Source organism: Dermacentor silvarum, chromosome 4 (assembly GCF_013339745.2).
Source record: "Dermacentor silvarum isolate Dsil-2018 chromosome 4, BIME_Dsil_1.4, whole genome shotgun sequence".
NCBI classification, from domain to species: Eukaryota; Metazoa; Arthropoda; class Arachnida; order Ixodida; family Ixodidae; genus Dermacentor; species Dermacentor silvarum.
In genome coordinates this window covers 167,378,377-167,394,073 of record NC_051157.2, presented here as the reverse complement: position 1 = coordinate 167,394,073, position 15,697 = coordinate 167,378,377, and the positions used below count along the sequence as shown (strand labels likewise).

The window sequence follows — 15,697 nt, the reverse complement described above, 5'->3', positions numbered from 1 at the left end:
GGGAAGGTAGATCCACAATAGATCACCTCGTCCGCATCGAGACCAATATCCGTGATGCCTTTGTAGACAAACAGTTTTTCTTATCAGTATTTTTAGACATGGAGAAGGCATGCGACACAACTTGGCGTTTTGGAATTCTCCGTGACCTGGCTGGAATGGGAGTCCGAGGCAATTTGTTAAATGTGATTCAGAGCTACCTGTCTGATCGCACGTTCTGTGTTAGAGTTGGTAACGTCCTGTCTCGACAATTCACGCAGGAGGCTGGTGTACCACAGGGTGGTTTGCTGAGCTGTACTTTATTTTTTCTCAAAATAAACTCGCTCCAAACTGTCATACCACGTACAATGTTTTATTCTGTATATGTGGATGACATCCAAATGGGTTTCAAATCATGTAATCTTAGTATCTGCGAGCGACAAGTACAGCTTGCCTTAAATAGTCTAAGTGGGCGGACGAGAATGGTTTCAAGCTAAACCCGCGAAAAAGTACATGCGTACTCTTCTCCAACAAGAAATGTGTACTACCAGACCCCGCTATAGACCTTCATGAAGAACGACTATCTATAAGCTCCGAACATAAATTCTTAGGTATAATCTTAGACAATAAACTAACCTTTATTTCCCATCTGAAGTACCTTAAAGCGAAGTGCCTCAAGACTATGAACTTATTCAAGCTCCTGTCGCGCACATCCTGGGGAAGCGACAGCAGATGCCTCCTAAGCTTGTATAAAAGTCTAATATGGTCACGCCTTGACTACGGAGCCATAGTCTATAATTCTGCTACACCTAGTGCTTTGAAAATGTTAGATACTATCCACCACTTGGGTATCCGCCTTGCTACAGGCGCCTTCAGGACAAGTCCTGTACAAAGCCTGTACGTTGAATGTAATGAATGGTCTCTACACTTCCAAAGGACATCTCCTACGCCTTGAAGGCGAAATCAGATGTATATCATCCGTGACATTCAATTGCTCGCGATTTGTCCACGACCAGGCTGTTCCATAACTGCCCAGCCACTAGGCCTCCTCTGTCCCTCCGGTTGGAAGCACTGTCCGAAGAAACAGACGTCCCTCTTCTGGAGAATGTCCTAATGGTTCCTACTCGGCTTCCACCGCCTTGGGAGTGGCAGACTATCGAATGTGACATCTCTTTCGTAGAAATATCAAAAGGAGCACCTGAGGCACATATACATTCACATTTCCTTGAGCTTCAGGAGAAATATTCCTGTGCTGAGTTTTATACAGACGCTTCAAAGTCTCCTGCTGGTGTTGCTTACGCAGCTCTAGGACCATGGCTATCCATGTAATATCCGGTACACTTAACCCATATACCAGTATTTTTACGGCTGACGCATACGCGATCCTCTCTGCAGTAAAACACATAACGCAAACAAATCTCACTAGGGCTACTGTGTTCACGGACTCATTGAGCGTAGTACGAGCCCTAATGAGTTTACGAAAACATAAAAACACTGTCTTTAACGAACTCTGTGCATTGCTATGCTCAGCTTATATGGGCAAACAGTAATCATCCTATGCTGGGTACCTGGACACAGTGGTATAAAATGCAACGAAGATGCTGACGAGAACGCTACCTCGATAGCTTTTAGCGACACTGACATGAACATACCCATTCCGGCCACAGACATTAAACCATACTTACGGCATAAGGTAAAGAAGCACTGGCAGAAAGAGTTGGATACCCAGGTATCCAATAAACTGCACTTGATCAAACCTAAATTAGGGCACTGGATATCCGAAAAAACAGCACGATACAAAGAAGTGCTCCTTTGTCGATTAAGAATAGGTCACAACTTCGGCACCCACTCTTACCTATTGACTGGAAGTGATCATCATGTCGAAGGGATGCACTTTTTATTTTGTCATAAATCATTGTCATTATATTTTACGCAGTTTAAAGCGACCCGTCCTTAGGCCTCTTTACAGCCACACTACATTTACATTTGTAACTGAATTCAATGCCTTCATTTATAATACATAAACAATTCATTACCATTTGTCATGGCGCTCTTTGGCCATAGTTGGCAATTGCGCCTAGAGCACTGCACGGGCCGATTTTTACGTTGGGCTGCCCGCCCGAGCCCGATCAAAACTTTTATGGCGAGACCCGGGCCCGGCCCGGGCCCGGAAATAATTTACGTTACCCGCCCGGCACGGCCCGCCACCCCTTTACCTTAGGCCCGAGCCCGGCCCGAGCCCGACTCGAAACCGGCCCAAACCCGGCCCGAGACCGAAAAATAATGTTTTTCAGTGTTGAGACGCCCGAGAATAACTCGCTGCACGTTACATGCACACCACCAGAAAGCCCGAGCCCGGCCCGGGCCCGCGTAAAAAAAACCCGAGCCCGGCCCGGGCCTGGGTCAAAAAGCACACGCCGTGCCTGAGCCCGGCCCGAGCCCGTGAAAAAAACTGTTCTACCCGGCCCGGCCCGTGGGCCGGGCCGGGCCCGGTAGAACAGTTTTTAGAACAGGGCCGGGTAGAACAGAACCCGGGCTTTTGGGCAAGCCCGAGCCCGTGCAGTGCTCTAATTGCGCCATTAAACGCCACACATCAGATCTGCCATGTGCTCGCAGATGACAATAAGACGTTGTCCCAGTTCGTCTACTATAAATGTTTGCCAGAACGCGATCAGCCTCCTATATAATGAGCCGAAATCCTGTGACAGCCAAGAATTATTGAACTGACGACTGCAGCGTGCTTCAATAAAACATTACCAGGTGCACTTTCAGCCTTCATTCAGCCTGTGAACACGTAAGTATGCAATTTTTTCACATCCTAACATTTTACACCAAATGTATATCTGTCAATATTTGACTGTCATCTACATGCCAAATACTGGGGTCATTTATTTCAGATATGTTAGCAGGGACCACGTAGATTAACACTGTCATCTACCGGTAACATTATTTCGGCAGTTCACCAGTTTTGACAATGTTTTTTTCTTGCATGGTTTAAATTCACTAGCACTTGGATTACAGCTCCAAGCGCCCTACATAAGGCATATAGGCACATGGATTAAATTAGCAGGAGCGCGGCATATTTGTGCTTGCACTGGGATTAAATATCTTGGCCCTAGGATTAAATGTTTGGCCCTTGGAACAAATATTGTGGCGTTCAGATTATTTATTCGGCCCTCGCTTTATTTCATCAGGCACTTGGGTTAAAGTGAGCAGGAAAACATGTTGGCGGTGGGCAATGAACGCGCCGCTCAAATCGGTTGCGCGAGTGCAAGGGCGTCAGCGGAGAGTATAGAAACATCGTGAAAAACGCAACGAAGACTATTCGTTTTAAAACGGGAGACATAACCGAAGAAATCAATACGGTTTATTAAAGAAATGATGCGGGGGCTTGACCGCGTATATTTTTTGCAATGGGAATATTTCGGCAGCGTTTTTGTTTTTTCGCGTGATTCGCGAAACAGCGAACCTGGGCGCATTTTCCGAAAGTGCGCGTGAACTGTTCATCTTATTACTCGTGATGATGATAACCTATTTTCGCGCATCTCGGACTTACGGCCGTCAGTGCGCGTTGCATAGCGCAGCTTGCAACACTGACACCGCGTTCCACCGTGTTGCAATGCCGACAACGCGTTCCAGCAGACCCGCTCCGGTAATGCGTGTCTCTCTCTCTCGCTCTCATAGCGCGCAAAACGTCTTCACCTCGCACAGCACGAGCGTGCTAACGAGCCAGTTGTGGACGAAGACGACTACGCTCGAACGCAATCATATCAAGCGCATAAATGCATGTTCTGCAAGCGTGGCCATTTGTACCACGCTTGAGCCATTTGTGGCTAGTAACATGCGTTAATGGCATCGCGAAACAGAAACTTGTCGACAAAGGCGAGCTGCTGGTGAAGGGCCTGATGTGTCTTGTCATAGACCAATATCAAGATGAAGCTTCTTTGGCTTCCCCCACACCTCGAACAGAGACGGATTGTTGAAGCGCTAGAACCTTATGGAACAGTGCAGTCTATCACGAGAGAAATGTGCCGGTGTGACGGCATGGAGGGCTGGCAAATTTCTAATCGCGACGTGGCGTTTACACTGAAGGATGGAGTCTCTGCCAGTAATCTGCCTCACCTATTGAAAATATACGGACACCAGTGCCTCGTCTTGGTTCCTGGCCGACCACCACTTTGCCTACGGCGCAACAGTCGGGCATATCCGGCGACAATGTAGGATACCACGCTGCAGTAACTGTCACCACTCCGGTCACATTTCAGATGCATGCATCGGAACCTACGCTGACAAGCTTCGTGGAAATAGACCAGCTGAGGATGAGACCATCACCGATCAATGTAATGGATGTGAGTGAGGTTGTGGATGCAACCGGTGAAACACCCGCTGAAGCTCATCGACAGGAAGAGACAAAGCCTTCATCGGCTGACGATAGCATTAGCCCGAAGCCTGCCGCTGTGGAGGATACTAAGTTGCCTGACGACGAATCAACTATGTCATGGGCAGAATTGCCACCAGTTCAAGACCGCCCGCTATTAGTGGAATCTGGATCGATGTGTGAGGCTACTAAGAAGCGTCCAGCACCAGCTGACAACCCATCGCCTGCGGGAAAGGAGGCCCGGGTTGCCAAGTGTGTCAAAGTTGACAAAACCGCTCCGGGGAACGCCTGCTCCCGCAGATGTCTCTTTTGTTGAAGTGCAGCAAAAGGTTGCCAGTGCATCACCTCATCAAGAAATGAGTGATGCACCCCTAGAGCAGCGTGTAAACGCTGCACCAAAATAGGTAATCATGGCGGGCGCTCTTCTCTTCCACTTTAGTACTTTAAATGTCCGTGGCTTACGCAGTAAGCGACGGCAAGTTCAACTCCTTCGTTTGCTACGCAATGGGAAATTAGATATTGCTGCTATCGAAGAAACAAAGATTTAATCCGATGAAAGCAGAGAAGTAGCTCTAACTCCATTTCTATCTGACTATGATGTTTGTGTAAGCCATGCAATTGGAGTTTCCGCTGGTTGTATGTTATTCGTTAGAAGACAATTACAATGTGATGTGCTGCATTTGTTTACAGATAGGGAAGGGCGCATAATATGGTGTGACATTGATATCAGTGGTATTAGCTTTAGATTTGTGTGTGTTTATGCCCCGAACAAGCTACGTGAACGAGAGTGTTTCTTTTTATCTCTAGAACATCATTTCTCTACAGATCGTGCATTGGTCCTTTTGGAGACTTTAATTGTGTATGTGATGTGCAAGATCGTACGTCATTGAAGCTGAGACGTGATCCAGGTAGTGATACGTTGCAACGTCTGATGTGTGATTATCAGCTTGTGGACATTGGGGAACATGAAAAAGCAGAGTGTCGCTACACGCATGTCCAAGGTACCTCGCATGCAAGGCTTGATCGAATTTACGTTTCGCTTAGCGCCCTATCTCTTATTCATGGTTACACTGTGCACCCGGTGTTCTTTAGTGACCATTGCCTAGTCTCAGTATCTTTTGGTAGCCGTCGACACCAAAGCCGGCGTATGTGCTTGCAGTTGTGGAAATTTAATAACCAACTACTGTCGCGTGAGTGCTTCCTGAAGCGTGTTACTGAGCTTATAGCTCATCTGTCATGCCGCAAGGACTTGCCTCTTTTTGCTGTGTGGAAATTAATCAAGCAGGAAGGTAAAATGATAGCTATCGAAGAATCATTAATATCGGCCTTTGCAAAAAAGAATAATTATAAAGAATTGTATAGACTTCTGAGTGAGTTACTTGAGCTTGAATGTCTACATCCGGGTGAATATATTGGTGATATTCAAAATACCAAGGCGCAGTTACACGCTTTGTACACAGAAAAATACAGAGCTGCACTAGTGCGTGCGCGAGCACAGCGTTTTCTGGAAGAACAGCCATGCAGTAGGTCCCTGGGTGATAAGCGCCGACACGCGCTGTCTAAACAAATTCTAGATATAGAGTATGGTGGAATCGTTGTTAATGAGCCGGCCGTAATAACTAAAGCGTTTTTTGAACATTACCAAAAATTTTTTCGTAGCCATAAGGCATTAGATACGGGTGTGTTTGCCACCAGATTTGTATGGTTGCTGCCCCAGTCAAATCAGGACGATTATGATTATACAAATGATAACATTGATATTAATGAGATAACTGCATGCATAGATTCATTAGGTAAAGGCAAGGCGTACGGCCCGGAGGGCCTTACTGCGGAATTTTAACAGTGTTTTCGTTCCCTGTTGTCCCCATTATTACTTCACGTGTACCGTGAGTCCTTGGAGGTAGGGTACCTACCTGCCACAATGTAGGAAGGGCACACTGTCCTCATAGCCAAAAGCAATGATGAAACTAAATCGCAAAAATTGGACGGATACCAGCCTATTTCCTTATGCAATGTGGATTATAAATTTTTGTGCAAAAGTATTAGCTAACCGTTTACAAGTCGTCATAAGATCTGTGGTAGGTGAACATCAAACATGTGGCATCAGAGGTCGGTCCATTCAGACCAACATTCATGTTGCGAGATCAGTGCTAGAGTGTGTAGCTGAGGGGATTGGACAGGTAGCAATGCTACAGCTAGATCTGGCTAAGGCGTTCGACAGGGTGAATCACTCGTTCCTGTTTAGTGTACTCGAGCGTATAAATATAGGATCGCAGCTCCTTAAAGGTGTCAAAATATTTTATGCTAATGGCTCAACGAGGTTGATAGTGAATGGCTCTCTCTCCGATCCGATTAGGCTTTTATCATCAATAAGACAAGGATTCCCTTTGTCACCGCTTCTCTTCTGCCTCTATTTGGAGCCACTTTGTATGAGCATCCTGAAAGAAAATTTCCAAGGGTTTAAACTGCCGTCGAGTGAGATTCAGGTTCTTGCATATGCAGATGACGTAGCCTTCTTTTCCACTGATAAAAAGAGTGTAAAGACTGCTCTTGCAATTACAGAAGAATTTTGTGCGGCTTCTGGCACTAGCATTAACTTTGTAGAAAGTTCAGGTTTTTGGTTTGGACTATGGGCCACAATGCCATCACATTACGCAGGCATTCAATGGAGAAAAGATCTGCGCTATTTAGGTGTACAGTATAGAAATAGCAACAGTCATTGGTCGGGAGAAGTAGGAAAAATTCAAAGTAAATTCACGGCGAGGACGGAATTTGTCAATGTTCAGTCGTGCTGAAGTGTGCAACGTGTTCATAGTTTCCCGTCTCATGTATGTGCTGCAAGTACTGTACTGCTCAAGTCTTCGCATTCAGGCACTGCATCGCGTATTTGCAACATTTATTTGGAGCTCGAGTTGCGAATCGATGCGGCGCGATAATCTGTTCGTCCCTCTCGAACGAGGTAGTCTAGGATTAGTCCATCTCGTCGCCAGGCAAATTGTTTCTCACCTGTTTTTCTTTCGAGACAGTGACCATCCTTTTTTGCGTGAAATGTTACAGCTCCAATTAGATCATCTTCCTGATATAGTAGTGTCATCAGATGCCAAAGATGTCACACAGACTCCTTTGGGCTTTCTCAAGGAGGTTGTTGATTCGTTCCTTTTCTTGAAAGTTAGATTCAGTCATTCAGTACAGCTTCACTGCGAGTCAAAAAGCAATTTCTGCTGCACTGGTGGATTCGATTTTCCCAGATTCTTTGTATCGTGCACCTTATTTAAATCGGCCTTATCAGGATGTACTTAGGCGGGTCCGTAAAATGTGTATACCTCCTGGAGCTAAAACAATTTTCTTTAAATTGCATACGGAAACACTTCCTGTCAAAACCTGGTTGAGCGCGAGGGGCTGCTTAGTACCGCGGTTCACGAACTGTCGACTGTGTCCACTTGCCGAAACCATATATCACTGTTTTATAGACTGTACGGATGCTATATTTTTCTGGGACAGTCTCCAACGGACGCTTAAAAAGGACATTGACATCACTACATACGCAATTAGGTTTCAACGTTTAAGATGACTGGCGGTCCTGCCTATGACATGTTCATAGTACTGGGTTTGTATAGCCTATTGTGAGCTAGAATGTGTGATCGCCATGCCGAAAGCCCGCGATATACAAGATCATTCTTTCAAAAAAGTGCAGCTTATGTAAGAAGTGTGTACGCTGCGCAGGAACCTCCGCCTGACTGGATACACTTGTCGGGCGCATGTGTGTGTTTGCCCGAATTTTAAGTGTGTAGCTATGTCCGCACTGGAATATACCTTCAGTTTTATTTTCCATGTATTAAAGAAAAAAGTGGCTCTATAGCGTAGTGCTTACGACGCTCGCCTTTGGACCGGTGGTACGCGGGTTTGAATCCCGCCTCGGCAAGAAAGTTTTATTTCTTGATAGTTTCTTGATACGAACCACAAATTACGCTGGCTTAAACAGCTTCGCTGTTAAAAATTCATAAGCTATTCCACTATGTGAAGTTGGATGACCCGCGAAGCTGTTTACCGCACGGCACAGAGGTGACAGAGAATGTTGAACAAAGATACAAACATATTTATTGTCCTGATCGGTGGTCAGCGCGACGATAGGTACACACAGACATTAGCGTATCTCCTCTGTTATTGAATCTGTCCGTCACGTAAGACAATAATTAGCTGATACCCCCTTAAGCAATGGCTCATTCCCCAAGACTATATGCCAAAGTGTTTTTATCACTTATATATTCGCGAGAAGCGAATATTCGACATGAAATAGTAAATTCGATGTGAATCAAATGCGAATCTAATGCGAATCGAATCGAAGTGACTATTCGGTTTTTATTCGATATGTCTGATTGCCGGCATAGAGCGGTATTTAGCGCATTTTCGTTGTGGAGGTGACACGTCCCTGCATGCAGCATTATTATGTGGTCTTCATCAGCTGGATTACTCTGAGTGTTGGCCGCAGAGACAAGTAATCTTGCCTTTTTCCTGGACAGATCGAGTTTTGTTTCTCTTTGCTCATTGTTACGACTGCACCTTGGATCAGCGGTGGCGGTAATCGGGGCAAAAATGGCATTCCAGCAGCAATTCCTGCAAATGGCCAGCGAAAGGAGTCTTGTAATGATAGCTGCAAGATATATTCCCGGCGTTAGAGTGTCGCGGCTCTAAGTCTAACTTGTTTTCGATGCCTTACATACGCGAAACGTTCGCAAATCTTCGCAGGCCCTCTTCTGCATGGGTCGTACCACTGGCTTCGTGAATGCTTCCGAGTTTTCGCAGCTGGACGAGCATGACTTCCGCGAGTGTCCCATTGCCGACCCTCGTAGCGCCGTTCTAGCTGTGTGCTACACGTCGGGAACCACGGGGATGCCGAAGGGCGCTGAGATCACGCACTACAATTACGTGGCCTGCTACTACATGATGAGGTAAGGGACGCAGCTGTACTTAAAACAGGGAACCGGCCTATTTGTGTACATGCCGGCAGAAAATAATGACTAACCTTATTTTTAGGGTCTGTTCAATTTTATTCATTTCTTATGCTCCGTTCAACAGAGTGGGCCACCTCTGCAAAAGTTGGGACGCTACATTGGTCGAGCGAATAAGGAGAGAATGAAATAATGCAAAATGTTCGGAATGTGTACAAATACGGATCCAGATTTCAAATTAAAGGGTGTGTTGAGCCTGCTGGCAAGTTATTGTAGCGGTTTCTGTTATGGTAAATAAAGAGAGGGGCGTTATACCGAACTTTACAAAAAATAACGGAACCCATCTGACGACGACTGTCAACGGTAATGCAATTAGAACCCAATAAACGTAACGACGCACCGTATTGCTGAGTTCACGTTTATTTAAAAGCTGTAGTGGTCATACTGAGCCTTCTGTCAATTCGACTATATGCGACGTACACTGTCTCCGGTATCAGCCCACTTTGTTATTGCACTCGCTTGGCAAGGCTGCCCATCCGCCCGCATGTCGGCATAACGAAGACTGCGAGGACCACGAAGCGACGACGATGAAGGAATGACGTCGTGGGAAGGGCGAAGGCGGTATGACAACGACAGCATGGCTCAATGCGATTACAATTCTGAAATAGTAACGATAGTATGACAACTACGGCATGAGGACAACGGGATCACGACGACTGCATGTCGACGATTGCGTAACGAAGACGGTACGACAATATGACAGCGAATGTACGGCGACTGTATGACGACAACGCAATGAGGAGAATCACATGACAGCCGTGGGATGGCGACCTGTGTATGAGGACGATGTCGTGACGAGAGTCGGAGGACGAGGATGGAGTGAACACGATGACACGAAACGACGGTATCACGATGACGGCAAGAATCTATGGATTTGGACAGGCCGCCAATGAAAACTGAATTAGGAAACATTTAACACGCGAACCCTTTCGAGTGAGGCTACCTGAGCAGGGCTCTGTGAGGAATTATCAGGCATTGACTGGGATCTTATTAGCCTTAGTGAGGTTACACTAACTGTTGAGCGTATACAGTTCTGACTAAAGGCCACGTCCTCTGCTACAAAGGTCTTTCAGATAAGGGACAATACAGGGTGCAACCTCTAATCTGTAAGGACATAGAGGGCAACATTGATGAATTCTACAACATCAATGAGACTATAGCAGTCGGCGCAATAAAGCTGCACAGGAGGTATAGAATGAAGGTAGTGCAAGCCCACGCCCCAACCTCCAGTCACGATGATAAAGAAATAGAACAGTTTTACGAAGATGTTGAATTAGCAATGAGAAAGGTGCAAACTCAGTATACTGTAGTCATGGACGACTTCTATGCAAAAGTGGTGCGAAAAACAGGCTGGGCAACAAGCAATTGGCAACTACGGCCTCGATTTTAGGAACACTAGAGGAGAGATGTTAGTAGAATTCGCGGAAATAAATAGGTACCGAATACTGAATACCTTCTTCAGGAAGCGCAGTAGTAGGAAGTGGAACTGGGAAAGCCCTATAGAAAAACAAACAAAGTAAATAGATTTCATCTCTCTGTCGATCCCAGCATACTGTAGAATGTCGAGGTGTTAGATAAGGTAAAGTTCAATGACCGTAGGCTAGTGAGGGCTAGGATGTCGCTCAATTTAAAGAGAGAAATAGTAAAATTAGTCAAAAAGAAACAGGCCAACCTAGACGCAGAAAAAGCAGACGAATTCAGGCTGGTGATCTTAAACAGGTATACATCTTTAAAACACAAAGTTGAAGATACCATAGAGGTCATGAATGCAATCCCCACCTAGGCTGACCTCAGAAGCAGCAATTGAAGTGGGAGGTAAGACACCAAGGCAACCAGTAGGTAAGCTCTCCGAAGTAACACAGGACCTAATAAAGAAACGACAAAACATGAAAGTGTCAAACTCGCGAGACCAGATATAATCCGCTGAACTGTCAAAACTGATCAACAAGAAGAAAGTAAAGGATATTCTAAATTATAACATGGAAAATATTGAGAAAGCAGTACAATATGGCTGCAGCATGAAATCAGTGAGAAGTAAACTTGGCATAGGCTAAGGCAAGATCTATGCAGTGAAAGTAATGTCTTCAGCAATTTCGATGATATTGTTGCAGGAAGAAAGCACGCCCACGAGGGTAGAGGAATGTATATTTACAAGCGAAGTATATGGCCTTCAGGCAACGGCCAGAGTCTTCGTCTTCCTCTCGTTGGTGTCCCCTTCTTCTTTCCCTTCACCGTAACATCACCCTCCCGGTGGGGTTAGCTCCGTCCTGGTGCAGGTGATAGAGCGTCGTTTAATGGGGGGACATAGGGCATGAGTCTGGCGACGTGAACAACATCGCTGGTGACGTTGGGAGGCACTGAAGGCTGACCGACTGAGGCGATCTCGTATGTCACGTCGGACAGCTGTCGTAAGATCTGGTAGGGACCAGAATGGACCTCCACCAAATTGCTACAGGAAGAATTACAGGAATTTTTACAGGCCCACGAGTATAGAAGAATGCATATTTACAAGCAACGTATATGGCGTTCAGGCAACGGCCAGAGTCTTCGTCTTCCTCTCGTTAGTGTCCCCTTTTCTTTCCCTTCACTGTAACAATGTAGTAAAAGGAGTAGAATAATTCTATATTGACCTATACAGTACCCAGAGCAGCCACGGTATTTTTATTTCGCTTAATGAGGAACAAGATACAGAGGTTTCCTTCTATAACTAGCGATGAAGTTAGAAGGGCCTTGCAAGAGATGACCCGGGGCAAACTGCAGCAAAAAAATTGAATAGTCTATTTAATGAAAGATGGAGGATATATTATGCTGGAAAAGCTTGCGACCCTTTATACGCAATGCCTCACGACTTATGGTGTGGCACAGAGTTGGCAGAATGCCAACATTATACTAATCCATTAGAAATGATAGGTTAAAGAATTGAATCACAGGCACATTAGGTTGCTTTCAGTATTGTATAAAATATTCACCAAGCCAATTTCCTATAGAATCAGGGAAACAGTTGACTTCAATCAACCAAGAGAAGAGGCTGGCTTCGGGAAGGGATATTCTGCAATGGATCACATCCATGTCATCAATCAGGTAATCGAGAAATTTGCGGAGTACAATCAATCTCTCTATATGGCTTTCATAGATTATGAAAAGGAATTTGCTTCAGTAGAGGTACCAGCAGTCATATAGCCATTGTCTAATCAAGGAGTACCAGAGGCATACGTGAACATTTTGGCAAATATCTACAAACATTCCACAGCTACCTTGGTTCCCCACAATAAAAGTAGAAACTTACCTATCAAGAAAGGGGTCAAGCAAGGAGACACAATCTCACCAATGCTATCCACTGCATTAGAAGTATTCAAGTTCTTAGACTGGGAAGGCTTAGGAGTGAGGATCGACTCACATATTTATAGCAGAAACATTTTTTCAGTATAATTAGGTATGGCGCTTGTAGTGATTATTGCAAAAAATACACAGCCTATCACGGATAATTAGCGTCAGTTTGAAACACAGCGTCACTAATTGACCACGCTCTAGTTTAGGGTAGCAGTTTTTAAATCGAAGCTATCTTTGACGCTTCCCCTGGGTTTGGCGTTCATCGTCGTTTCTTTTCCTAGTAGAACTAGACAAGTAGCCTTTCAATATCTTCAAAGCCTCACTGGAAACAAGCTTATCAAGAATGAATCGCTGCTATATGTCTGGCTTTCAAAAAACGCTAAATCAGTGGTGATGTTTTTGCGCGCGGTTAGAGCGAAGGGCAGACTGGGACTCTGTGACAAGCAACGAGCGAGTGTATTCGAGCGTCACCGGCCGACCACGGCGGAATAAATGGTGATGTTTGATTGATGTGAGTCCAGTACCATCGCTCGCGTAACAACACTCGGCTAGGACATGGTAGCAGCGGTGTAGTGAATCACACAGAAGACATGAATCGACCAAGCATTCAGCCTCCACGCATTAATCAGCTTTTAGCATGCCCGACGAAAGGAAAGGCGACGCCATACAAAGGGCCGCCGCAGCGCAGCAGCGAAATAGCGAGAACTTCAATCCTTTCGCCGTCGAGCTGCCCAAGAAGCTTGTTTTCTGGGACCAAGCGGATTGGAAGCACTGGAGTTCTAGATGGGAACGTTACCGACTTGTGTCTTCATTGCGTCTCCGTGACGAAGCAATGCAAGTAAACACGTTTTTATATGTCTTGGCAAAGGCGGCTGAAGATATCTTGCCGTCACTGAAGTTGACAGGCGCTGAAATGGCGAACTATGCTACTCCTAAACGCAGGTTCGAGGAGCCTTGCATACCATGCATGAACATAATCTACGAGAGGACAATCTGCAACTGTCGTGTTCAACAACCCAGCGAGCCGATCCATGCGCTCATCACGGACCTGCACAAACTGGCAGATACTTGCGAATACGGCGAACTCAAGGACGAGCTCATGCGCGACCGTCTCGTTAAGGGCGTCTGGCTCAGCGAGAAGATACAGCTGGATCCCAAGATGACAGTGCAGTCAGCGACGAAAATGGCGCGGAACTTCAAAGTAGTGAAGCAGCAACAAACGAAGATTCGCCGCAAGGCACACTCGACCGTTGCTGTCGACGAGATCAGAAAGTTAGGCCACGGAATGAGCAGCCATAAACAAACAAAAACACTGTCTCGAGCGCCTCTGGGTCAAAGCCTCGTGGAAAGGAAAGACGTTGAACGCTGTCGGTGGTGAGGAGGAGCTCGCAATCACAGGAACGCGCAGTGCCCAGCCACGGGCAAGATATGCAACAACTGTGGGATGAAAGGCCACTACGCAGTAGTCTGCCTCTCAAGTGCACGCAACGGTGACACGCTAAACCGTTCGTCCGAGCGAAGACAGTGCATGGAAGAAGTGCATCTCGGTGAGGTTCGAAGCACGACGACCAAAGAGCCATAGAGAGTGAAAGCAAAGTTGAACGGCACAACTCTCGTGTTCAAAGTTGACACAGGCGTCGACGTCACGGCAGTGACACTGACAAATCAATACAATCAGACAAATCAAGTGTCAATCGCCGCGGCAGGCGACTTCACAGTCATGATAGAATGGCGGCACACAAGAGTGCAAGAGAAGGTCTTTGTGATCGAAAGGCTGAGAGAATATCTTCTAAGTCGTCCAGCAATAGAGTCACTGGGCATTGTGCAGCGGCCGCTGGAGCTTGCAGAAACACAAGAGAGTGGCGTCTCGGACATTCTAGCCCAGTACCCTAAGCGGACGTCAGGACTTGCACAGATGGTGACCATGTACCACATCAAAATAATCAGCAAGGCTAAGCCCTATGCAGTAACCCAAGGCGGGTGCCTCTTCCTCTGATTCCTCTCGTCAAGACAGAACTCAAAATGATAGAAGACGTTTGTGGCATACAAAAGGTGGAACAAGCACCTGAGTGGTGCTAACCTATGGTGGTAGCTAGGAACAGGAACAGCGAACTGAGGATATATGTTCACTAAAGCCAGCTAAACCAGCAGATTGTTTGTGAACGCAAACTTACGCCTATAGTCGATGAATGTCTTGCCAAACTAGCCGGGGCAAAAGTATTCAGCCGCTTAGAGGCGCGTGCAGGCTACTGTCAAGTTCCTCTCTCCAAGTGAGTTTACAACATTCATTACTCTATTTGGACGGTTCTAGTTACGCAGACTGCCATTGGCACATCTGCGGCACCCGAATTCTACCATAGTGAGGTGCCCAGAGTCCTAGAGGGACTAGACGGACTGACATGCAGGCAAGATGACATCATCGTGCCTGACGGAACATGATGCAAGGTCGCTATAACGTAAAATGATTCCAAACTGTTTATTCCAATTTCCGCAAATAGCCTGCACGGTTGGTGAAAACATTTTCGGGCCACTCCCAACTTCACCTGTTTGTCACGCGAAGTCAGGAAAACCGCGACAGCTCCCCATCTGATATAACGTGTACACACTGATTATTCATGATTAAACCGCACAAAAGAAAAATAATCATTCCTGATTCGACGCATTTTCACCATTAGCCCTCCGCTATTGGTTCAATGTTGTCTGGCTACGTGGGCCCACTTCGCCTGTCACGCGACGTCACAAAACCACGAAAACTCACCACGTCGAAGTGACGTGTACGCAAAAAATTCATTAATATGCCGAACAAAACTGAATTTTTTTGTGAATAGCCACAGACTGCCCCGTTCCGAAAGGAGTAGAAGATGGCTGCCAGCCGTCGCTCAGGCCCTCGCTACTCGCACCTGCCGGTGAGCATGTATTTATTTACGCATGATGAACCTTTTTGCGTGGTAGTAAAACGTTATCGAGCCATTTCGGCATGCATACGACATCGCTCTGCCAACTC

The 15,697-nt window shown here is 46.1% G+C and overlaps 1 protein-coding gene across 1 annotated transcript in view; it reads left to right on the top strand.

The window, feature by feature from the left end:
* Nucleotides 1-15,697, top strand: part of LOC119449029 (uncharacterized) — a 198,601-nt gene that overhangs the window by 78,567 nt on the left and 104,337 nt on the right. The window contains exons 4-5 of the mRNA XM_049666616.1: nucleotides 9,101-9,303; nucleotides 13,636-13,965. Of these exons, the coding sequence (XP_049522573.1) occupies nucleotides 9,101-9,303; nucleotides 13,636-13,965 (533 nt within the window). The remainder of the gene's footprint in view (nucleotides 1-9,100; nucleotides 9,304-13,635; nucleotides 13,966-15,697) is intronic.